Source organism: Chionomys nivalis, chromosome 8 (assembly GCF_950005125.1).
Source record: "Chionomys nivalis chromosome 8, mChiNiv1.1, whole genome shotgun sequence".
NCBI lineage: Eukaryota > Metazoa > Chordata > Mammalia > Rodentia > Cricetidae > Chionomys > Chionomys nivalis.
The window spans coordinates 75,904,032-75,930,192 of NC_080093.1; the positions used below are offsets into that span (position 1 = coordinate 75,904,032).

A 26,161-nucleotide genomic window follows, 5' to 3' on the forward strand; every position below is an offset into this window, starting at 1 on the left:
ATAATAATAATAATAATAATAATAATAATAATATATTTTATGGTTGGGATTACCAGAGGATGAGGAACTGTATGAAAGGGTGACAGCATTAGGAAGGTTGAGGTTCACTGCTTTAGCCTGTATTAAATGTGCGAGCCCCATACGTCATTCCTAATGCAGTTTCCTCTGAAATGCTCGCCGATGCTGTTGCTGTCTGCTCTTTCACATTCAATGCTTCTTTTAAAAACATTGTCTTTTCACTTCTCAGAGCTCATTTATTTAAAAAATAAGGGGGGGGGGGGCTGGAGAGATGACTCAGAGGTTAAGAGCATTGCCTGCTCTTCCAAAGGTTCTGAGTTCAATTCCCAGCAACCACATGGTGGCTCACAACCATCTGTAATGGGGTCTGGTGCCCTCTTCTGGCCTGCAGGCATACACAGACAGAATATTGTATACATAATAAATAAATAAATATTTTTTAAAAAAACATTAAAAAAAAAGCCAAGTACAGCAGTGATTTGTGCCTGAGATTATCGGTCAGTGAGATGGCAGGCTCTGCCCTTTGGTGCTGTAGGACCCAGGTTTCCTTGAGACTGGGAGACCAAGTTCCTCCTCTTCCTGATGGCCTGATGCAGGCCATGACCTGGTTCTTGAGTGTTGATCCTGCACTGTGTTGCCCATGGTTAGGTGCCTCGTGGTCTTGGAGGTCAGCCCACCTGCCGAATGGCCACATTCTGGAGACACAGGCGTGAGGTGGGACATTGCATAGGGTCTAAGGCCTGTGACAGAAAGGGCTTCCTGTTTCCAGGCCCCAATGAGAGCCAGGCCAGCAGGGGAATATGACAAGATGATGTTTGGTAGGTGAGAGGGTATGGCCTTCTGTCCATCCTCCAGCCTCGGCTTCCCACCTGCCTTCCCCCAGCTCCCCTGCCTCTGTGGCCTGGGCTACTAGGCTGGCACAACCCCAAGCTCCTTAATGGCAGAGTTCTGAGGCATCTGGGCAATTTGTAGAAAGGTGTCCCTCATGGACTGGTAGCAAGTGTCCACAAGCGTGGTGACATCAGCTTCCGGAAGGCCGCTGGTAGGGACGGCATCTAGCACTTGTACCCTGATTGTTCCTGAGGTGAAAAGTTTTGCCTTGACTTTGTAGAAGGAAGAAAAGGATGAGTACACGCCGCGGATGATGGGCACCTGGGCCTGCATGACCAAGTGGAAGGCAGCTTTTTAATAGGGCTACAGGTCCCCATTATCTTTGTGTGTACCCTCTGGGTAGATCCACACTTTTAGATTGTCCTTGACCATGAGGTCACCCTGGTCAACCACCAGGATCATGGCAGTTCTGGCACGTTGGAGGTTGATAAAGTAGACACCCCTGAGGTACATGATGAGGTGCCTTGAACAGCAGCTCACGCTTGGCGATCTGCACACAGCATTTAGGGAGTATCTCCATGATGCCCACCATGTCTAGGTGAAAGACTCTAAATGCATTTCTAAGGCCTCTCAGCTCTAAAGGCATTTCTGAGGCCTCTCAGCATTACACAGACGTGGCAGTCGCCCACACACGAATGTTGGACTTTCCATCTCCCTGTGTTCTTTTTTTTTTTTTTTTTTTTTTTTTTTTTGGTTTTTCGAGACAGGGTTTCTCTGTGGCTTTGGAACTAGCTTTTGTAGACCAGGCTGGTCTCGAACTCACAGAGATCCGCCTGCCTCTGCCTCCCGAGTGCTGGGATTAAAGGCGTGCGCCACCACCGCCCGGCTCTCCCTGTGTTCTTGTGGATGTTTTCCAAACATAACTCTATTGAGGCAAGACAAACCACGGAGGTTGACTCAGTTCCTGATGTATTGATTCAGTCACTGGAGCAAGGTCAGGATGACCCACCGATGCTCCCCTTACCTCACCCGATCACGCAGCTATTCTCCTGCCCTGGCACAGATCAATCACTGCTAGTAACCCTTTGAATAAGTCAATTCAATGAGTTGGAAAACAACCCTCAGGCTCCCCCCTTGTTTCCGTGGCTCTTTTGCTTTAAAAGATGGGCTGTAACAGCTATCGAGGTCCTTCATATCCCGAACCTGAAGGGCCCTGTCATGACAGAATAAAAATCCTCTTGCTTTTGTATCAATTGTGGTTGTGTGAATGGTGTCTGGAGCAACTTCTCCCTGAAGCTTGGACTCCTGAGTCTAACACAGGATATTCTGGTGACTAGAAATGATGACGCATGGACCATCCACCTCCAGTTTCTTCTGGCCTCTGACCTCAAAGCGAAGGCCATACACATACTTGAAGTACCTCATGAACCAGCTGATGTTGCTCATGTTATCCTGTTGGACCCTAAAGCCCCACCAAGATGGAGGTTGCCCCAAGAGACACTCTCAGCATGGTTGATGCAATAGCAAGAGGAATTTTTATTCTGCCACGGCAGAGGTCCCTCAACCTCGAGAGGAGAAGGACCCCCGCTTTGTCTATTACAAGCTCTTTTAAAGGAAAAACCACAAAATCAGGGAGGAGGTAGTACAGAATCAAAGGGAAAGTCCAGAAATCATTTGTCAACTATTTTGACTAGTTCATTCAATGGTCAGCTAACTCTACTTGATCAATGCTATGGCGATTACAAGGAGGAACACCTGCAGGTTGTCTCACCCCAGTTCCAGGGTCCGGGTCTATTGAAGAAAGACTACAGTGGGGATGGAAAGTACTCAGAGCTCCCGTGCACACGTGGTTGGTTACCAGGGTCCTGGTTCCCAGGAAGGGGGGTGCAGTAATGCTAAGGTGCCCCAAAGTCTTTCAATCCACATTCTGTGGCACAGAAGGCAGAAGATCGAGGCCACGGCAGAGAAGGACAGGAGACCACATAGTAGAAGTTGATCTTGGCATAGAACCTGGAGCAGCAACAGCAGCAGCAGCGCCGCTGACAGCCATGGCCATAGCTCCATAATATTTGCACCCCAGCCAGGATCGCGCTGCCATCTGCTCTAAAAAACACTTTTTAAAGATGTATTTTATATGTATGAGTGTTTTACAAGCATGTGCATCACACATGTGCCTGGTGCCCAAAAGGCCTTAAATTCTGTGGAATTAGAGTTATAGATAGTTGTGAGCCATCACGTGAGTGCTAGGTATTGAATCTGGGTCCTCTGCAAAAGCAACAGATGCTCTTGGCTGAGGAGCCACTGTCCAGCTCTTCAGTGCGACTTTCACACGTTGGTCTCTAGCTATCTGCTCAGGTTGAGAATGGGGCTTTCGCCGGTTGGTGGTGGCGCACGCTTTTAATCCCAGCACTTGGGAGGCAGAGGCAGGCGGATCTCTGTGAGTTGAAGGCCAGCCTGGTCTACAAGAGCTAGTTCCAGGACAGGCTCCAAAACTACAGAGAAACCCTGTCTCAAAAAGCAAAACAAAAACACAGAGATTGAGAATGGGGTTCTAAATTGTCTGGGGAGTTCTGAGTGTGGGAGGGTTGTGGCTGTGGCCTTCCTTAGGGGTCAGGACCTTCATTAATTTTAATTAGTCAGATACCCTTACAGGTTCTTACAGTTGCTTTCTGTCATTAAGTCAGAAGTTACACAATGCCTAGCATGCAGAAAAGGCTGGTAGAGCATTTTTTATATTAACTCTGGAAATTTCTATTAATTTCTTAGGTTTTTATTGCTGTGAAGAGACACCATGACCACAGCAACTCTTATAAAGAAAACTTGTAATTGAGGGTTAAGGGGGACTCGTTTACAGTTCAGGGGTTCAGTCCATTATGATCATGATGGGGAGCACAGCAGCAAGCAGGCAGACTTGGTGCTGGGGCTGAGAGCGCTACATCTTAACTCAAAAGCAACAAGAAGTCAACTGTTGCATGGAGAGAAGCTTGAGAAAAATACTTCAAAGCCTGTCCCCCACAGTGACACACTTCCAACAGAAGGCATGGCTCAGATTAAAGGTGTGCCCTCTAGAGTTAAAATCTGGATTAAAGGCATGTATCCATCCAGCCTCCTCTATCAGGACCACATTTCTCCGAAAGGCTACACCCCTAATAGTGCCCCTCCCTATGATTTTATGGGTACCAAACACATTCCAACTACAATTCTCCACAGTAAAGGACTTCACTTTGCTGTGCCTGGTATCCCAGCAGGATACTGAGGACATTGGCCCCCAACACAAAGGCTACAGGCAAATAGGTCTGATTGATGATTTGATGATTGTGTTCATTCCACTGATCCACTGTTTTAAGGTCATTTTTTCTTTTGTTGTTTTTTGTTTTTCGAGACAAGGTTTCACTGTAGTTTTGGAGCCTGTCCTGGAACTAGCTCTTGTAGACCAGGCTGGCCTCGAACTCACAGAGATCCTCCTACCTCTGCCTCCTGAGTGCTGGGATTAAAGGCTTGCACCACCACCGTCCGGCTTAGTCATTTTTAAAGGGCTTTTGTGACAAACTCTGTGTGGTTGAGGTTGGCTTTAAACTCAGAATCCTCTTGCCCCAGCTTCTCAAGTGCTGGAGTTACATACATGAACCACCATATCCAGCCTGTGAATTTGGGATCCAGCCTTTGGATTTGGGTCTGCTGACTTGGTGGCAATCCATACATTTCCCAATCTCCAGACTTCTTGCTGTTGACTTCTTTGTCACTGTCCTTATGAGCTTGTCACAAAAACACACAATAAAACTTTTAAAAGTCCCCTATCATTGTAGATGAAGAGTCAGGATGACTTAAATATACCTGATCAATCTACTGCCGTGCAGTGTTAGGATAAAGTTCAAAATACTGTTTTTTGAGACAGGGTTTCTCTGTGTAACAACCCTGATTATCCTGAAACTTGCTTTGTAGATCAGAATGGCCTTGAACTCACAGAGATATACCTGCCTCTGCTTCCCAAGTGCTGGGGTTAAAGGCATGTGCCACCACTGCCCAGCTAACGTTCAAATTTTTTAAAACCAAAACACTATGATCTCGAGTCCAAATGCTCACACCAGAAACTTCTAAAGCCCTACATAAAAGAGCACCCAATTCACGTGGTCTTCTCCGACAACTCTGAGGGACAATGATCATTGTTTGACAGATGGGCAAATCAAAAGCATTCACAGATTTTATCTAAAACAAACTGGCAGTGTAAGGGCCAGATCCGGAAAGCTTGCTTTATTAGAATGTATTACAAAAGTTAAAAATCAATATCGAGCACGCCTTTAATCCCAGCACTCAGGAGGCAGAGGTAGGAGGATCTCTGTGAGTTCGAGACCAGCCTGGTCTATAAGAGCTAGTTCCAGGACAGGCTCCAAAACCACAGAGAAACCCTGTCTTGAAAAACCAAAAAAAAAAAAAAAAATCAAGATCGATCACATTTTTCCCCCACTGTGTGAAAAGCTAGCCCGGGGTCATGTTGGGCCCACATTCCGGGCGATGCAGCTCATGTTGAAGGTGGAGTAGCACTGTCCTTCCTTCAGTAAGCCTGTGGCTTGCTTCAGCCTCCGTGTGGCTAATTTTTGATTTGTATGTTTTCATAGGGAGGGAGAATTTGTGAGTGTGAATTTGACATCATAGAGAAAAAACGATATTGGGAGAGGCGAGCTGGAACCTGGAATGTACCCCAAAACTGCACCTGTAGCTCCGGCCAGCTGTCTTGAGACGGTCAGAGATGAAATGTAGGAGGCGCAAATCCAAGCAGGGAATGGCGTGGTCTCCTCGCTTCCCTGCTTCCCATTCATCTCAAGCTGCACACACTTGTGTAAACACTTGTGAATTTTCACACCACACTTAGTGATTCAAAGGTGCTGGGATGAGGGACAGCAAGGATTGGAGGGGAAACAGCTCAGTGGGTGTGCTGGTCCAGAGGGCAGGGAGCGGGATTATTCTGAAGCACTGAAGCCTGAGGATGTTCTTTCTTACATCCATGAAGCCTGCATTATGTATGATTTGCAGTGCTGGGGCCCAAACCTAAGACCTCGACTACATACTATATGCATACTTACCCCAACCCTGTTTGATTTATGTCTCTGTCACCTGTAGCAAGACTGAGTGCACCGTCACATCAGTTAAATGCTTTTATTCCCAGGACCCTCTGGAAAACAGCAGCTCTCCGGGACCTAGCTCTAGCTAAGCCTCTAGCTAGCAGGCTACTGGAATCTTCTGAAGCCCTTGTTTCTGTCTTTGAGATGAAGGTACCACATGTTCAGTTGATCTAGACAGAACTGACTATAAGTGCCAGGCACTGCTGTTACCCTCCCTAATCTGGACCCAGCACACGGGGAGAGAAGATACCCTCACCACCTTTTGAAGACATAAGAGTGGGCTTGGGAGGAGAAATAACCATTTTTGCAAGTTGTCTTATATTTTATTTTGGTTTTCAAGACAGGGTTTCTCTGTGTAGCTTTAGAACCTTCCTGGAACTTCCTCTGTAGGTCAGGCTGGCTTCGAACCCACAGAGATCCACCACCTGCCTCTGCCTCACGAGTACTTGGGTTAAATGTTGAAGCCCATGTGGGTCCAACACAGATTCCCTAACTGGACTGGAACGGAGTTGCAAGGAATAATCAGACGCAGCTTACACGGTCATCCTTCAAGCGCAAGATCTCCCTTGTTTATTTTTCAAGCAGTTTATATATCCTCACATAAATTGAGTGGGAAAACACATCAGGCTGTCTCCTAGGCAACCAGGTGAATGGGCCTTAGTCATCTGTTTGCTAGCAGTCACGTAGGCCATGAATTAGCATCTCTATAAAGCATCCTCCAAATTACAAAGGAAGGAAGCACCAAACCTCCTAACTCTTAAGTCATCAGCTTCAGCCAACATCTCTTCTCAGGTGATCTACATTTATAACAAAAGAAATTAGGAGCAGCACATCCTGGCTATTGTTAAACAGAGACAGCTTGTCTGCAGAGTTCGTGACCACCTCAAACTGGGCTCATGGCTCTTGTGCCCTACAGAAATATGGGCCTACAGTTAAAGGCATGAGCCATCACTTTATTATTATTTTTTTAAAAATTCATTCTGTAACCCAGGCTGGACTGGAAGTCATCATGTAGCCCAAGCTGGCATGAGACTCACAGTGACCCTTCCACCTCAGCCTCCTGAGCTGTGCTATGATCACAGGTTTGAGCCACCTTTTTTTTTTAAAACAATTTATTATTTTTTTTATGTGCATTGGTGTTTGCATGTTTGTGTGTGAGGGTGTTGGATCCCCTAGAACTGGAGTCACAGATAGCTGCAAACTGTCATGTGGGTGCTTGTAACTACTGAGCCATCTCTCCAGGCCTATTTTTTTATATATTTATTTATTTACTTATTATGTATACAATATTCTGTTTGTGTGTATGCCTGCAGGCCAGAAGAGGGCACCAGACCTCATTACAGATGGTTGTGAGCCACCATGTGGTTGTTGGGAATTGAACTCAGGACCTTTGGAAGAGCAGGCAATGCTCTTAACCACTGAGCCATCTCTCCAGCCCCCAGGCCTATTTTTTTTTTTTTTTTTTTTTGGTTTTTCGAGACAGGGTTTCTCTGTGGTTTTGGAGCCTGTCCTGGAACTAGCTCTTGTAGACCAGGCTGGTCTCGAACTCACAGAGATCCGCCTGCCTCTGCCTCCCGAGTGCTGGGATTAAAGGCGTGCGCCACCACCGCCCGGCTCTATTTTTCTCTTTAAGAGACAAGAGTCTTAGTACATAGTTCAGGCTGGTCTCAAACTCATAATCCTCTGGCCTCAGTCTCCAAGTGCACGTATTACACACCAGGCTCTTATAGCTCACTTTCCATTCGCAAGGCCTTAGAGCACTTGCTCGGCTGTGCTCCGGGCTAGCTCAGTCTCCTGGAGAAAAAGAGACCACTTCCTGACATTAAGGCCACGTGGGTGGAGCGACTTGCAGGCCTGAGGCTGTAAGTGTCCAGACAGGGACCAATCAATGGGTAGAGGATGTGAGTTTGAAATCCCAGAATTAGGAAGGGTAAGACAGACAGATACTTGGAGTTCACTGGCCAGCCAGCATAGCCTATTTGGCAAGTTCTAGGCCAGCGAGAGGCCCCATCCCAAAAGAAAAAGGTGGCTAGCGTCTGAGGAACAACTCCGAGGTTGTCTGCTGACCAACGCACACACTCCAGACTTAAAGGACAGTTACCCTGAGAGACTGTCACGATAAACTGCTTCTCTTAGGTAACAAACGCACCAGTTTAAAACATCCGCAGGGGATCTCTGTGAGTTCGAGACCAGCCTGGTCTACAAGAGCTAGTTCCAGGAAAGGCTCCAAAACCACAGAGAAACCCTGTCTCGAAAAACCAAAAAAAAAAAAAAACAAAAAACATCCGCAGGACGGCGCAAGCCAGAAACTGTTCTGGTATTGACAAGATACTGACAAGCACCAGCCTCTCAGAGAAAACCAGCTGTGATGGCGTCAAAGGCAAACCCCAGGGCTTCACAACCTGCAGTGGGTGAAAAGAAGCTGTTGAGGATAATCTTCACTTTTCCATTTCTTTTACACTTTTATTGATGTGTGCGTGCACGCGTGCATGCATGTGTTTGTGAGCTCGCCCGTGCGACAGCACACAGGTGAAGAGCAGAGGGTAACTTACAGGAGTTGGCTCCCTGAAACTGGCCTTCGGTTATTAGGCTAGGCTGGGCAGGAACCTTTACCCACTGAGCCATGCTAGTACAACACCAGCACCAGCTCTATTTTGGTTCTTTTGTTTAGTTTTCGATTTTTGTTTTTTGTTTTTTTTGTTTGTTTGTTTGTTTTGGGTCAAGGTCTCACTATACAGGCCAGGCTAACCTCAAACCTGGATCACCTCTGCCACTACCACTTGGATGCTGGGACTACAGATGTGCACCATCAGTCTGAGCTCACAGGGTTAAACTGGTTCTGCTTATCCTTCAAAGTACCTACACTCTTGACTTTAGAAACTAGTGCTTCTACAAGCTCCTCACTGGGCAGGCTCAACGAGGAAATCCTAAAAAGGCCTGGGTTGCTGTTATTGTTTTGTCCCGTCCCCCCCCCCCCCCGCCTGTTTCTCTGTAGGCCAGGCTGTCCTGGAACTCGCTCTGTAGAGCAGGTGGAACTTCAGAGATCCACCTGCCTCTGCCTCCTCCCCCTCCCGAGTGCTGGGATTAAAGGCGAGCACTGCCGCCACCTCCACCGCCACCACCACCGGGCTAAAAAGGCCTGTTTTAAGGACAGGTGAGAATGACTTGTATGTTGTGCTCTGCTTTTCTGTTCTTTAAAGCAAAGATAGAGGGCGCTCTAACATCTGTGGTGGACCACAGCAGGCTGTTCCCTTGGCGATTTGAACACCAACAGAAATCACACGCACATTAAATCGGAACTCCTTTTATAGAAAAAGCTCATTAAGTCACAACCCGGCCCTGGGGAAACACCCAGAACTAATGAGTGTTTACACTCTTGCCTTGTTCTCAGACATCTCAGACATTTCCTAAAGGGCTGTAGCTGAAAGCCACTTGCTGCAGATGTCCAGAAAAATCCAGCTTCAGGCAGAAAATGTCACGGGCAGTAGGCTGAGGGCAAAGTTTATAAAACGTCACCACATCAAGAAATGACCGTGCACAAGGATGCTTCAGTCCCGTCGCGGACGTGGCCATGGGGGGCCCAGAGGCACTTCTGTTGGGAGGAAAGCTGCCTAGCTCCTAAACCAAGGTCTTCCTGTGAAAGCTCTGAGGTTCATCTGCTTCTGCATCCACCAATGCATGACTCAGAGGTAGCAAATATGTGTGTACAAAAAAACAAACCTGTTTTGTAAAGTCTACAGTAGGAAGCATGCTTTTAAAAAACGGAATTTGGCTGGACACCAAGAAATCAGGTACGCAGTGGGAGGGCATCAAATGAAAAACCTTATAATCTCCCTAGAATGCGGAGGAACCTGGGATTGAGTGATCTCTCACCTGCTGAAAAAAAGTCCATACACTTCTCAAAACCTAAATACAGACATCCACGGGAAGTTAACAGAACGTTCTCTATGCAGATTCCTAACGCAGGGTCTGGAGACACTGGGGTGAGTCCAGACTGCACAGGCTCAGCACTGATACTGTCTGTTCATTCTGACAGAAAGACATGTTTTTAGATCTCATGACAAAAAATGGGGGGAAAAAAGAAAGAAAACAGAACCTCAAAAAAATAAGGTGATTCATTAGGCTGCATAGTCAACCCCCATTCCCTCAAAGTATCACCCCTAAGGGGGCAGTTAAAGTGTCTCTGCCAGGTGCAAAGACTTTGTCAAGAGTCAAATACAAAAGTGAATTTATAGCATAGTTAAAACTGCTTTTCCCCTTCCCAAAAAAAAAAAAAAAAAAAAAAAAATCAGCCCATTCTCCTCATTCCCAGCCCTTTTGCTTGGGACCAGTCGGCAGTGATCTTTTGGGACAGTTATTCCTCCATCTGGGCCCAGGCCTCTTCTGCCTTTTCATAGTACTGGTTGGCTAGCCGGCCCTTCATGGCTTCCGTCGCGGCTTCAGCGGCTTGGGTGTACAAATCTCCTAAAAGACAGCAAAGCGGGCACAAGGAGGTGAGCCATTTGTCTTCATCAAGCAAGCAAATTTCATCTCGCCCAAGAGTGTCTGAGGTTTCTATAGCAACCTGGCCTGTATGGTATGATTCAAGTCGCTCGGGGTAGAGTATGATTAAACCTGGCCAGTCAGAGTGCTCTTCGATTCTCTGGTATTGCTGTGGAACTCGAGAGCTTACATGCCAGGCAAGAGTTCTACCGCTGAGCCACACCCCCAACCTGAAGTCCAAAGCAACCAGTCTATATGACAGACTCAAAACTGATAAGAAGTATCTAAATTGCGGGCTAGAGAGATGGCTCAGAGGTTAAGAGCACTGGCTGCTCTTCTAGAGGTCCTGAGTTCAATTCCCAGCAACCACATGGTGGCTCACAACCATCTGTAATGGGGTCTGGTGCCCTCTTCTGGTATGCAGTCATACATGTAGGTAGAACACTATACACATAAGTTATCCTTTAAAAAAAGAAAAAATGCTCTTCTTCAAGAGGATCCTAGTTCAGTTCCCAGTATCCACACTGGGCAGCTCACAACTGCCTGTTAACACCTTCTGGGGATCCAGCACCCTCTTCTGGCCTCCACAGGTATATATACACACAGCATACATTCACACATATACATACATAAAAAATAATAACATTTTTAAAGTTTTAAGAAATCTTTCATATCCATCAGATTATAGTAGAAAAAGTGATATATTCACTCAGTGACATATTATTTAATAAAAGAAATGAAGAGGCTCAATATGTAAGACACCGATGACATAAGTTCCATCCCTAGGAGTGACATGGTGGACCGAGAGAATCAATCCCCAAAGGTTGTCCTTTAATCTCCACATGCACACATACATAGATGATAAAAATATTTTTGGAATCGAATAGAAGACCCTGACTTTAGATTACAAACCTACAAACACCTGATTTTCGATAAAGGAGCTAAAAGTATACAATGGAAAAAAGAGAGCATCTTCAACAAATTGTGCTGGCAAAACTGGAAGAAGAATGAAAATATCCATATCTATCACCATGCACAAAACTCAAGTCCAAATGGATTAAAGACCTCAATATCTGTCCAAACACACTGAACCTGATAGAAGAGAAAGTGGGAAGTACTCTACAACACATGGGCACAGGAGACCACTTCCTGCATATAACCCCAGCAGCACAGACACTAAGGACATCATTGAATAAATGGGACCTCCTGAGACTGAGAAGCTTCTGTAAAGCAAAGGACACTGTCACTAAGACAGAAAGGCAACTCACTGACTGGGAGAAGATCTTCACCAACCCCGCAACTGACAAAGGTCTGATCTCCAAAATATATAAAGAACTCAAGAAACTAGACCGTAAAAGGTTAATCAATCCAATTATAAAATGGGGCACTGAGCTGAACAGAGAATTCTCAACAGAAGAAGTTCAAATGGCCAAAAGACACTTAAGATCATGCTCAACTTCCTTAGCAATCAGGGAAATGCAAATCAAGACAACATTAAGATACCATCTTACACCTGTCAGAATGGCTAAAATAAAAACACCAATGATAGCCTCTGCTGGAGAGGTTTTGGAGAAAGGGGTACACTCATCCACTGCTGGTGGGAATGCAAACTTGTGTAACCACTTTGGAAAGCAGTGTGGCGGTTTCTCAGGAAATTTGGGATCAACCTACCCCTGGACCCAGCAATACCACTCTTGGGAATATACCCAAGAGATGCCCTATCATACAACAAAAGTATATGCTCAACTATGTTCATAGCAGCATTGTTTGTAATAGCCAGAACCTGGAAACAACCTAGATGCCCTTCAATGGAAGAATGGATGAAGAAAGTATGGAATATATACATATTAGAGTACTACTCAGCAGTAAAAAACAATGACTTCTTGAATTTTGCATACAAATGGACGGAAATTGAAAACACTAACCTGAGTGAGTTAAGCCAGACCCAAAAAGAGGAACATGGGATGTACTCACTCATATTTGGTTTCTAGCCATAAATAAAGGACATTGAGACTATAATTCGTGATCCTAGAGAAGCTAAATAAGAAGGTGAACCCAAAGAAAAACATATAAGCATCCTCCTTATTAACCTTCATCAGGCGATGAAAGAAGACAGAGACAGAGACCCACATTGGAGCACCCGACTGAAGTCTCATGATCCAAAGGAGGAGCAGAAGGAGAGAGAGCACGAGCAAGGAACTCAGGACCACAAGGGGTGCACCCACACACTGAGACAATGGGGATGTTCTATCGGGAACTCACCAAGGTCAGCTGGCTGGGGTCTGATTGGGGGAGGGGGAGGGAAATGGGAGGTGGTGGTGGGGAAGAGGCAGAAATCTTTAAGAAATAAATAAATTAAAAAAATATATATTTTCTTTTAGCTGGGCGCAGAGGCGCGCATCTTTAAAGGAGCACTCGGGAGGCAGGCCAGCCTGGTCTACAGAGTGAGTTCCAGGACAGCCAGGGCTACATAGAAAAACCCTGTTTTGAAAAAAAAAAAAAAAATTTTTTTTTTTCTTTTATAAGGTAAGATAGTGATGTTTGCAGTCATGGTACAAGCTGAGATGTGTTTGTAACCAGCTGGATTATACAAGACCTCGTCTCAGAACAAGAGGGAGGATGAAAGGCTATAAATCCTACCCTAACTAAGGACGCGGACAGAAAAGGCCACATATGGTGTGATTCTACTTGTAAACTGAGTCCTGAACAAAAGACAGCAGATTTGTGATTACTGGGAAGGGCCGGGAGGCTGGGAGTGACTGCTAATTAGCATAGGATTTCTTTTCAAGTGTGAAAAGGTTTAAAGCTAGGTAATAGTGAAGGAAAACAAAATGTCATGAAAAATTCAGCTTCAGTTTTTCATTTTTTTTCTTTTTTGGTTTTTCGAGACAGGGTTTTCTCTGTAGCTTTGGTGTCTGTCCTGGAACTAGCTCTTGTAGACCAGGCTGGCCTCGAACTCCCAGAGATCTGCCTGCCTCTGCCTCCCGAGTGCTGGGATTAAAGGCGTGCACCACAACCGCCCGGCTTCAGCTTCAGTTTTTCAAATTGGAAAACCTGTCCATAAATTCTAATACATAATTGTCCCTCACGGGAGGTTGGTTCCAGGATCCAACAACAACAGCAAAATCTGCTCAAGGCCCCTGGGTGAGTGTGTCCTATTTGCATATGGCCTATGCATCTTCTCTATGCATCACCTCTAGATGACTCGGGATGTCATGTATGGTACCCTGCACCATTCAATGCATGCTGTGGTTTGGATGTGGAGTGCCCTCATAGGCCCATGTGTTTGAACGCTTGGTCCTCAGCTGGTGATGCTGCTCAGGAAAGGTACAGAACCTTGAGGAGGCTGAGCCTTACAAGAGGAAGTGCCATCAGCTTTGAAATTTTATAGCTTGCCCCACTTCCTGTTTTCTCTCTCTGCTTCCTGTGTGCATGGTAGTTTGAATAAATGGCCCCCAAAGGCCCAGAGGGAGTAGCACTATCAGGAGGTGTGGCCTTGCTGGAGGAAGTGTGTGTCACTGGCTTTGACGTCTCAAATGCTCTGACCAGGCTCAGTGTAGTATTCTCTTCCCGCGGCCTTCAGATCCAGGTGTAGAACTCTCAGCCATCTCTCCAGCACCATCTCTGCCTACAGGCTGCCATGTTTCCTGCCATCAATAATGGACTAAACGTCTGAAACTGACAGCCAGCCCCAATTAAATGTTTTCCTTTGTAAGAGTTGCCATGGTCATGGTGTCTCTTCACAGCAGTAGACACCCTGACCAAGACACTGTGTGGGGGCGAAATCTGGCCCTCTTGCTTCCCGGCTGCTGCGCCAGGCTCTGGTTCTTGATGCCAAGCTTTCCCACCACAATGGACTCTAAGCCCAAATCCCTTCTGGACGAGTAAACCAAAATCAATTCTTCCTGCTTTAAGTTGTTTTTTGTTGAGGAACTCTTATCACAGCAACAGAAAAGTAACAAACATGGAGAAGACCACTCAGTGACAGAGGCAAATACGTTTCCTTTTTTGAGACAGGGTCTATGTAGCCCAGACTAGCCTGAAATTTGGAATTTCCTTATCAGCCTCCTCAATGCTGGGGTCACAGGTGTACACCATCACAACAGCTTTACAGGTGCAATGGGGGAGTCTGGTGAGAGGGCTCAGCAGGTAAAGGCATTTGCTGCCAAACCTGCTGACCCGAGCTTGATGGCTGGGTCCCACAAGGTAGAAGAAAGAACCGACTCCCACATATGCAATGGTGTGTGCACGCATTCACAAACACACAACATAAGTAAAGATAGTAAGCCTTCTTGTGTATGGACACAAAACTCGTAAATTGGGAGGATTGGCTGTATCCTTATTTGATTTATATACATAAATTTTGATGTCTTCTTCTGTCTCCCTGCCCCCCTTATTTTTTTTTAAGTACTGGGAGGGGTGCATGTGCCAGGGCAGAGGTGTGGAGGTCAGACGGCAACTCTGTGGGGTGAGTTCTTACACCTTTACATGGGTTCTGATGATCAAACTTAGCTTATCAGGGTGGCCTAAGAACCCCCTTTTTGTTGTCCCCTTATTTTCTGAGGCAGGGTCTCTCTCACTGAACCTAGAGATTGTTATTTGAGCTGGACTGGCCGACCAGCAAGCCCTCAGGAGCCACTGTCTTTGCCATCCCAAGACGGGGATTATACGTATGAATATCACATCCTGCTTTTAAAAGTAAATAAATAATTAAAAAGGAAACAGAGAATAATATAAAAGTAAAACAAAAATGTGAGGGACTAGAAAAATGATTCAGGGGTTAACAGTAAAGGACTAGAGTTCAGTTCCCAGCAGCCATGCTGGGCAGCTCCCAACCTCCTCCTGTAACCTGAGCTCCGGGGATCCGACATACTCTTCTGGCCTCCTCAGTGTTCTCTCTCTCTCTTTCACACACACACACACACACACACACACACACACACACACACACACACACACACAACTAATAATAAAGTAAATCCCCAGCACCTTCATAACAGCTCATGACCGGCTGTAACTCCAGTTCCTCGAGATCCAACTTTCTTCTGGCCTCTGAGAGTACCAGGCATGCATGGCATACACACATGTAGGTAAACACTCATACATATAAAATAACATGTGATAAAGTAAAAATAAAATTTTTGTCTGCATACCATCCCTATAAAGACCCCTACTGGTGAAAGCGGCTCATCTGGGGACTTCTCCTAATTCCAGAGGGATGGGAACTATAGACCTTCCCCAGCCCCATCCTACCCCAAGGAGGGTCTGTGGGCCTCACCTGATCTTTGGGGGTTCTTGTCCAGCCCGAACCCTCCGGTGAGCAGCATCTCAGCTTGCCTGGCCAGCAGCGCGTACTGGGGCTCGTCCTGTACTCCGTCGTACTCCCCACCCTCGTCGCAGTCAGTTGTCTCCAGGGCCGTGTTGTACCAGTGTAGAGCCTCTGACCAGTCTCGGCACCTTGCCAGGCGACATGGAGGGGAGAAGGATGTTACTGTGGCATGGTGTGGGGAGGCAGAGGACCACTGAGTTGGAGAGGCAAGCCTGGGACCCCAGTGGGACCGCCACCTCTGGTCCACAAACTCTAGCACCAATGGCCACCACATCTAAGGGACACATTCATGTTGCAGACTTTCTATGTTTCTGTTTCATTTTTGAAAAATTGAATTTATGTGTCCATGAGTGTGTATGCCGCACGTGTGCACATGTACAAGGAGGCCAAAGAAGGAAAGGGATCCACGGAGCTGGAGCTACAAGTGGTTGTGAATTCCCTGTTGTGGGTGCTGGGAACTGAACTCAGGTCCTTTGGAAGAGCAGCAAGAGCTCTTTACCTCTGAATGATCTCTCCAGCCCCTATATAGATAATTTCTTTCCCACCCAAACCAAGACAGGGTTTCTCTGTGTCGTCCTGGCTGTTCTGACTTCAAACTCAGAAAGCTGACTGCCTCTGCCTCCCGAGTGCTCGGATTAAAGGCGTGCGTCACCACCGCCTGGCTCAGTTTCTATTTTTATTTCGAAGGGATCTTTCCTTAACAAAATTGGGCCGGGCGGTGGTGGCGCACGCCTTTAATCCCAGCACTTGGGAGGCAGAGGTAGGCGGATCTCTGTGAGTTCGAGACCAGCCTGGTCTACAAGAGCTAGTTCCAGGACAGGCTCCAAAGCCACAGAGAAACCCTGTCTCGAAAAATCAAAAAAAAAAAAACAAAATTGGCACAGTGTGACAAACCCTTCACCAGTGGAAGGAGAATTCCTTGGGGAAGGTGTGAGGAAAGCCAGATGGCAGAGGACAAATGAGCGTCATTGCTTAGGTGCCAGCCACTTTGGTTTTTTTCTTCTTGAGACAGGGTCTCTCACTCATCTGAAACTTGCCAACAACCCCAGGGCCCCGCTGATTTCTGTTCAACTTTTTCTAAATGAGTTCTGGGAACCAAAGTCAAGTCTTCATATGCCAGGCAAATAATTTATTGACCGAGCTATCTCCCCAGCAAAGGAGATGAATTCTTGACACTGAAGAGAAGGTGCCTGCTAAAGAATGTATCTCCCAGCCCCCCTTGGTTTTTTGAGACAGGGTTTCTCTGTGTAGCCCTGGCTGTACTGGAACTAGCCTGTAGACTAGGCTGAGGTCCTAGGTTTAACCTTAAGTTTAAACACTGCATCATCATAAGAATACAAATTAAAACAAGAGTAGGGAAAAGCAGTCACAATCACCCAAAATTCTATTTTCTATGGACAATCATACTGAACTGCATAACCTTTCCTGGTTCCCCCCTGCTCCAATCAAATCTTTACATATGCTGTAAAGACTGCCATCTATTGCATGTTTTATGGATGAGGCACTGTGGGAAAGGTATTTGATCTTTATGAGTGCACCATTAGAGAGATACTATCATCATTGTTCCTATTTCACCAAAAGAAGAAACTGAGGCCAGAGAGGTAAAGTAACTTGCTGAAAGTCACTGAGTTGGACTCAGAGCTAAGCAGAGCTAAGGCTAGAGCCCATGTCTGTTTGTCCTGAACCAAAGAAAAGTGACCTGCCAACAGGGGGTGGGCTCAGAGGTTGGGAGCACTGGTTTCTCTTCCAGAGGTCCTGAGTTCAATTCCAAGCAACTACAAGGTCGCTCACAACCATCTGTAATGAGATCTGGTGCCTTCTTCTGGTGTCCAAGCATACACACAGGCAGTACACTATACATAATGAATTATCTTTTTTAAAAAAAAAAAAAAGAAAAAAAAAGCAACCTGTGTGGCCCAGATTATCCCAACATTAACCATGTGACAGCCATAGTACCTGTCTGGGCTGAGGTTCAGGCCGGTGTCAAAAGCTCGGGCCACTAGGATCATGGACTGCCTGTCACCAGCTTCTGCCGCCTTCAGTAAGTAATCAAAGCCTTTTGTCTTGTTCTCCTCTGTGTCCTGTCAAAGGGAAAGGACACAAAGAGCACATGAGTGTTTGAGGGAGACCACAGGGCGCCTTTGTCAACCTCCAGTTTCTTAAGTCATTGTGAGAGTTCTGGGCTGGGAAGTTCATGTCCATGGCTTTCAGTATATTAATGAACTTGTTTAGCTACCCCACCATGGATTTAGGAAACTAAATGTTTGCCAGGCTCCGTGGCAGGCACCTTTATTTCCAGTACTCAGGAAGAGGCAGAGGTAGTTTGAGGCCAGTCTGGAGTACAGAGCGAGTTCTAAGACAGCCAGGGCTACACAGAGAAACTCGGTCTCAACAAAACAAAACCCTACATTTTACTGTGTTATTTATTGTGTGTGTCAGTTTGCATGTGCCACAGTGTATGTATGAAGGTGGTAGTTGGCTCTTTCCTTCCACCATGTGGGACCCAGGGACTGAACTCAGGATCTCAGACTTTGTGGCACGGGCTGTTACCCACCCATCATGCTGGCCCAATTTCAAAATATCTTAAACAATCCAAAAAAGAAACACCAGACCCCACCAGACCCCACAAATCACATATTTTCTCTATACACTTATCTCTCCACCCAACCCCGTCCAGAGGCAATGATCCGTCCACTCTCTGCCTCTGTGAGCTCTGAATGTGTCATATACATGGACTAGAGTGATTTAACACGTGACATTTTGTGTCTGGCTCCGTCACACAGGTTGGAGCACATGCCTGTGCTTCATTCATTCTCCTGATCAAACACTGTTCCACCTGTCTCTATCCACGCCCGAGAGAGGGACTGCTGCTGTGACATTCATGTGCACACATGCACACATACGTGCGGATACACAGCTGGCTGTTTCAGACAGGATCGTATCCTGTAGCTCAGGCTGGCCTGGAATTCACAATCCTGCCACAGCCTTCTCAGAACCAGGATGACAGGGTACGTCACCACGCCTGGCTTTGGATGTTTTGTTTGTTTCTGTAAGAAACAAAGAGGGAATCTCCCCAGAGCCTCCAAAAGACAACCGTGGCAATTTACCAGGATGTGGTAATTTGTTAGGAGGGCCTCAGGTAACTGGTACATTTCTGAAACTACATCTGGGTAGCCATTCAAAATAGTTAATTTACTACTTAGAAAGTGAGAGCCGGGCGGTGGTGGCGCACGCCTTTAATGCCAGCATTTGGGAGGCAGAGGCAGGCAGATCTCTGAGTTTGAGACCAGTCTGGTCTACAAGAGTGAGTTGCAGGACAGTCAGAGCTACATAGTCAGGCCCTGTTTTGAACAAACAAACAAAACGAATCCTCCGGGAGGTGACCACCGGAATGGTGGTAGTAAGTGATGGACTGGATGAGCACTCCACTTTAGGTCGGGGCCACACATCCCCTCACCTTCAGAGAGACATCAGCCAGGATGTGGTGGGGCAGCTGAGAGTACATAAGTCCCAGGCCCACGATGGCCTCCAGTTCTCCCAGGTCAGCTGCATGCTCCAGGTGGAAGATGGCTGACTCTCGGTCCCATTCCTCATCCTTCTCACAGAAGCGCCCACCCTCGTGGTATCGTACCATGGCCAGATGGACCTGCCACAGAGACAACAGTGTTGGTCTGGCTGCCTAGGAGGCCAAAACCATGCCTAAGGGCAGCCCAGCCAGCCTGCAAGAAGAAGCAATTAGTGGAGGAGTGGAGCGAGCCCTGTGTGGGCTCTGGAATGGGCATCCCCCATACCTTCCCCAAAACAGACTTCCCGATTTTCCTTTCGAGGTCCAGAGCGTTTAGCCTTTGCACTTCGAGGGCCACAGCCGAGGGCCTCGGCAGGTGCAGGCGGGAGGAATTGAGCAGGTTCCACGTCTCCACAGAGACCTGATGGGAGAGACCAGGTGGATGGAGTTTAAAGGCCAGAGAAGTGAGGGGCTGGGGCTGGGTATGCTGTCAAAGAAGTCATCATAAAAACAGGAGGCTGGCTGGCAGGTGAGGGGAAGGAACCCCAATGGCATCTAACTTTACTGGACAAGAGTGGCCCCCAATTCTTTTGATTTGTTCCTGACAATTTGAACAAGAGCCTTGTTATGTAGTCCAGAAAGACTTTGAACTCACTATGTATCTTAGGCTACTTTGCATCATGATCTCCCAATCTCCCTTCCTCGGACTATCAAGTGCTAGGATTACAATGAAGCAACCCCCATTCCCAGGGCTCCGATTTTTTTTTCTTTTTTTTTTTTAACTTTTGTTTTTGTTTTTCAAGATACAGTTTCTCTGTGTAGCCTTGACTATCAGTCTGGCCTTAAACTCACACTCAGTTGCCACCAGCTCATGGGTACTGACAGAGGGCAGCCACAGGACACAATGACCTGCGGAACAGACCACAGTGGCCCCGAGAAACACTTCCCCTCACTTATCAGCCCAAAGCTGGAGCTGAGGTTCGATGCTAAGCCTTCTCTCCTAGCTTCTTCACGCCAGGCCCCAGCAAAGACTGACTCCCACAAACACGCTGACTTTCTCTGTGAGTCAACCAAGATAAAGTGAGCAACGCTACGAGGTATTTCAGGGAGCACAGGCAGCTAAACTCTCTGCAGCCCTGGAGCAAGAAGGACCCAGCCTAGAGCGCCAGCAGTGACTCAACCGAGCAACTCTGTCCTGCTCCAGGCTGAGAAGCCTTCAGCTGACCACCAGCTGAGGAAAAAGAATTCAGCCAGCTGGGGTGGCCGGGTTAGAAAGTGCCTCTGGGCTCCAGATATGGGCACCAGGCTTCAGGGGGAGGACTCTGCAGGCAGGAGGGACCCACTTAGCAAAGAGTGAGAGGTGTGGCGTTAACACTGTGTTTGAGAATCGGAGAATAATGAGGCAGTAGGGCTAGCCTTTCCTAAGCATGCCTGACAGCTGCCACCACTGAGACACTTGTCATTCACACTGCGGCCAAAGGACAAGCGCACTCAAAGCAGTAGGTAAAATTATCCTCGGCTCATGTTTTAAGTGTATATGAAACATACATGACGAATCTCACGGTTAGACTTTGGGTCCCTCTCAGATTGTCTAATTGTGTATATGCCAAGAGTATCCCCACATTTTTTTCTTTTAATCTAACTGTAAGACTGGAATGCTGGCTTAGTGGTTAAAACATCTGCGATACAAGCATGAGGGTGAGGTTTCTGTCCCCAGAAGCCTGATAGGAGTGGCAGCCAACCAGTAATTACAGCCCTAGAAGGCAGAGGCATGGTCCCCAGACAAGCCGACCAGTAAAATGAGCCAGACCGGTGTGCTCTGGGTTTGACTGAGAGGCCCTGCCTTGAAGACTAAGGTATAAAAACAATAAAGAATGATCCCATTATCAACCTTGGGTTCCACGTGCATGGCCAAACACGTGTACCCACACACTTGCATGCACACACATAGGAAAAAAATGGAGAAATAATCTGAAATTCAAAGTATTTCTGAGCCCAAGCATTTCGAATAAGGAACACACCGTGGAGTAGCCAGGTAAGTGGGAAAAGTTGCCCAGGACTCTGGTTTTCTCACATAAAAGAGGTGATGAGCAACTTAGCAAATGTCTCACTGGGTGGTTAGCAAGGAGAAAGCGGCAGATGCTGTGACTTCCGGTCAAACTCTCTAACATGAGGCTGTCCTGGTGACCTTTATCCAGGACCATCTCTTTCCCCTTCCCCAGGAGTCTCTTGGTACCCTGCCCAGGACATGACCTCCAACCTGCCCTTCGCAAAATGGACATGCACAAGGTGGAGGCGTGGGCAATGTGCCAGGAGGAGGGCAGAACACAAGAGCCAAAAGAGGCAGGCCTGTTCTTATGGGCACATACCCATCCATAGCTGCCCGCCTGTTCCTATGGGCACATACCCGTCCATAGCTGCCCGCCTGTTCCTATGGGCACATACCCGTCCATAGCTGCCCGCCTGTTCCTATGGGTGCATACCTGTCCATAGATGCCTGCCTGTTCCCATGGGCACATACCCGTCCATAGATGCCCATCTGTTCCTCTGGGCACATACCCGTCCATAGATGCCCACCTGTTCCCACGGGCACACACCCATCCATAGCTGTCTGCCTGTTCCTATGGGCACATACCCATCCATAGATGCCTGCCTGTTCCCACGGGCACACACCCATCCATAGCTGTCTGCCTGTTCCTATGGGCACATACCCATCCATAGATGCCTGCCTGTTCCCATGGGCACACACCCGTCCATAGCTGCCTGCCTGTTCCTATGGGCACATACCCGTCCATAGCTGCCCGCCTGTTCCTATGGGCACATACCCGTCCAAAGCTGCCCAGGCTGTCCTCATCAGATTCAGGCATTCGGTTGCCATTGGAGTGGCCCTGCGAGGGAACAAAAAATGAGTATTGTAGGGGGAGACTTTCCTTCCAGAAACCAATTCCCGGGGAGCAGGACCAGGCCTCCAGGGTCCCTCCTTTCAGGACACCAGTCCACCACTCCCCAGGTGAAGCTGGAACCATCGTCTGCAGAGCTGATGAGTTCACAGTCACACAGAGATCTGTGTTAACAGATTGAACTGACCCCAGGGTACCAGAGTTGGCATGAAGCCACTGGAGAAACGGTGGTTAGTTCTTCCTCTGGCCTAGCTTCCTCCTTTATGCTTCATGTTCATAATTATATGCTGAGACCAGGGCCTTCCGTGCAACAGGCCTTACTGTGCTGGTTCTATTTCTGTATACGGGGAAGTTTCTGAAGGGTCGAGAGCATGGAAGCCACCTCCACCCAGAGAGTGCTGGGAGGGAGACTGAGGAAGGAGGTTTGAAACTCTCACAGGGCTGCCAGGGTTGTACCCTGAGCCCTCCCAGCTACATCAGTGAAGCCCATTATCCAGCATCCTCCTGCTCAGCAGCCAAAGGTTCCAGCTTCAAAGGTTTCCCTGCCATTTTCTTGTCTTTGTTCTATGGTTGTTCTTTTAGAGACAGGGTATCCTTAGCCCAGGCTGGCCCTGAACATAACCCTCTCAAGTGTGTCACCACACCTAGCCTGCTTGTTTTTTTTTTTTTTTTAAAGATTTATTTATTTATTATGTATACAACATTCTGCCTCTGGCATTGCCAGATCTCATTACAGATGGTTGTGAGCCACCATGTGGTTGCTGAGAATTGAACTCAGGATCTCTGGAAGAGCAGCCAGTGCTCTTAAATACTGAGCCATCTCTCCAGCCCTTTTTTTTTTTTTTAAGTATTTATTATGTATACAATATTCTGTCTGTGTGTATGCCTGAAGGCCAGAAGAGGGCACCAGACCTCATTACAGATGGTTGTGAGCCACCATGTGGTTGTTGGGAATTGAACTCAGGACCTTTGGAAGAGCAGGAAATGCTCTTAACCACCGAGCCATCTCTCCATCTCCCTAGCCTGCTTGTTATTGTCAACCTTACAGCCAATCCTCTCTCTCTTCCCCTTCCTCCCCTTCCATGTCCCTGTCTGTTTCACCGTCTCTCCTGCATTTGCCGCTGTCTGAAGTCTAGTTTGTTGTCTTAATCTTTCTTGTTCTCAGGACCAGTTCTTATTTGCCTGTTAGCTTTCTTATCCCAACGGATAACAGATGGAGGAACAAAGGTCTCCAGTCTTAGGGTCTGGGGGTGCTCACGTGTTGTCGGGGCTCAGGATCATCCAGGTCACTTCGCTTCTCACTTGGGTATCCGCTGTCCCCACTGTTCTCAGAGTCCTGGAGAGAGAGGACAAGAGTTCTAGTGGTGCTCCCAGTACGGCGGTGATGACATCTGGACAGCCTAGCCATCTGTTCGCTCCTTTGATTTATCACCTTACTCAATAGTCTTCCTGTCTCCTGCTGGTCGAGAGACCAGAAAGCAGTACAAAGTAGTGGCAAGAACTTAGGCCCTGGAACCGGATGCCCGAACACAACCCCTGGCTTTGATACTCATTTGCTGAGTATCAGTTATTAGATAAATGCTCAACTTATCTGAGCTTTGATTCTCTTGGCTATGGGAGCCATTCTGGTACCTGAAGGACTGTTACAGTTTGGTACAAAATGTACCCCCAAAAGTTCCCAGTCAGTTGTACTTATGAGAGGTGAGTGTATCACGAGAGTGCTAACTTCATCCATGGGGTAACCCAGCAATGAGTTCACAGCTGCCTGGGTTATCAGGACGTGGGGCTTGGCTGGAGGAAGCAGGTTACTGGAGCACATCTTTGAACACCTTTTATCCCCAGACCCTCTGGTCTCCTTGCTGCCCCGTGAGGCGAGCAGTTATGTTCTGCCTCATCACACTTTACTAAAGAAGCCAAATAACACAGGGCTGAAACCTAGGAAACAGTGAGTGCAGTAAGTCTTCCCTCACAAATTTAGATAGTCTGCTTTTGTTTTGAGACAAGGGCTCATGTAGCCCAGGCTGGCCTCACACTCACTATATCCCCAGGGATGATCTTGATCCTCTGGCATCCACAAGTGTTAGGATTACAGGTGTGCACTGCTATACCCAGTTTCTGGGGTTCTGGGAATTGAACTCAGGGCTTCACGGATGCTAGGCAAACATTCTACCATCCCCAGCCCCCATCTAGCTCTAGAATAAAATCTATTGTAAGAAAAAATCTATCTCGTACATCTTGAGAGTTAAGTGAGAAACTAAAGCTCTTTAAAATACTATCTGGCCAAGATGATGATTCCAAACAGAAGCTAAAAATGAACTTGAACCTGCGGGACAATCTGAGAGATGCTCCAAGCAGACCTGGGCTGGGCTTCCTGCCTCCCTCAATCTAACATTCACCTCTTTCGCACCACCCTGGGGGATGGCAGCCAGCAACCTCCCTCCTTTACACTCACCCGGTGATTGTCCATGTGGTCATGGTCTCTAGGGCCCATGTTATCAAGATCACCAAACACTGGCCAATCTGAGCAGGGACAAGCAAAGGTGATGTAGGACATACCCAAGAACCACACATAGCCTGCCTACAGCACACGGAACCCACACCAAACCTCACTCTGCAGCCCAACTCCTGGCAATCCTGCTGCCTCAGGCTCCCAAGAGCCAGGGTTACAGTTATGTACCATCATGCCCAGCATTTTACTTTTAAGTATATATATTCACCACTAAATAATACATATTATTTAATATATACTATAAATTATTAATTAAATATTTATTTATTTTGAGGTAGGGTTTGACTATAAAGCATTGACTGTCCTGGAACTAGACCAGGCTGGCCTTGAACTCACAGAGATCTGCCTGCCTCTGCCTCCTGAGTGTTGGGATTAAAGGTGTGCGCCACCACCACCTGGTTACTTTTAATTCTTAAAGAGAAGCACCACATGGGGAAAAGATACTGTCTCCCTGAAGAGCTACAGTTCTTTCTCAATTCTTTCCGCCACTTGATAGCCATGGGTGTGTCTATCACACACATAGCTAGCAGTACATGCAATTAACGTGCTGAGTAGCTCTGAAGAAAGTGCAGATATGACGGAAGAGAAGCCACCTGTCCATGGGGGGCCCACAGTGTGGGCCGCGATGTGGCTTCATCTCTGTCCTGTCCTAAGCAAGCTGCAGCCTGACCCATCTGGCCGACCTTTTGTTGCTGCTGTTTCAGATAGGATCTCATTATATAGCCCTGGCTGTTGTGGAATCCACTCTGTAGACCAGGTTGGTCTTGAACTCACAGAGATCCACCTGCTTCAGTCTCCTGAGCGCTGAAATAAACAGGTGGCCCCCCATACTCAACAGCCTGACCAGCTTTATTAAGTCTGTAACAGTGCGGGCTGGGGAGATCTCAGTGGTAGAGAGAGAATAAGCTAAGCAAGAATGAAGCCTGTGTTCAACCCCAGCATACATCCACATCAACACAGTTCATAAAAACGGTTTTCACATTTTTAAATAGCTTTTAATATTTTTAAAAAGTATTTCATGGTTTGCTGGGTTGTGGTGGCACACACCTTTAATCCCAGCACTCAGGAGGCAGAGGTAGGTGATCTCTGTGAGTTCGAGGCCAGCCTAGTCTACAGAGCAAGTCCCAGGACAGGCTCTAAAGGTACACAAAGAAACCCTCTCTCAAAAAAATAAAGTTATTTTATGGCAAGTGCCTCTATCCTGCCAGCCTCACCTTTGCTCTTTTGACTTATTGCTATGATATTGACAGGTTTCCTAATGCTGAATGATTCTCAGATTCAACCAAGATGGGCCAGTAGTTTTTATTTGCTAATGCTTTATTTCTTTTTTTTAAAAAAAGATTGTCTTATGTAGTTGTTTTGTTTTAGTTTTTGAGAGAGAGAGAGAGAGACTGATTGACTACCTAGGTAGCCCTGACTGGCCTGGAACTTGCTACATAAATCAGGCTGGCCTCCAATTCAGAGCTC

General features: G+C 47.1%; 1 protein-coding gene and 1 pseudogene across 3 annotated transcripts in view; both read right to left on the reverse strand.

Annotated features, from left to right (window-relative positions):
* Window positions 1-927: 927 nt before the first annotated feature.
* LOC130880752 (1-acyl-sn-glycerol-3-phosphate acyltransferase beta-like) lies at window positions 928-2,913 on the reverse strand (annotated as a pseudogene).
* A 6,226-nt stretch (window positions 2,914-9,139) lies between these two features.
* Window positions 9,140-26,161, reverse strand: part of Eef2k (eukaryotic elongation factor 2 kinase) — a 61,338-nt gene continuing 44,316 nt past the window's right edge. For all 3 annotated transcript variants that reach the window (XM_057779280.1, XM_057779281.1, XM_057779282.1), the window contains 8 exons: window positions 24,638-24,705; window positions 23,444-23,521; window positions 22,111-22,173; window positions 19,572-19,706; window positions 19,238-19,426; window positions 17,737-17,861; window positions 15,730-15,908; window positions 9,140-10,433 (listed from right to left, as the gene is read on the reverse strand). In XM_057779280.1, the coding sequence (XP_057635263.1) occupies window positions 10,324-10,433; window positions 15,730-15,908; window positions 17,737-17,861; window positions 19,238-19,426; window positions 19,572-19,706; window positions 22,111-22,173; window positions 23,444-23,521; window positions 24,638-24,705 (947 nt within the window). In that variant the 3' untranslated portion in view covers window positions 9,140-10,323. The remainder of the gene's footprint in view (window positions 10,434-15,729; window positions 15,909-17,736; window positions 17,862-19,237; window positions 19,427-19,571; window positions 19,707-22,110; window positions 22,174-23,443; window positions 23,522-24,637; window positions 24,706-26,161) is intronic.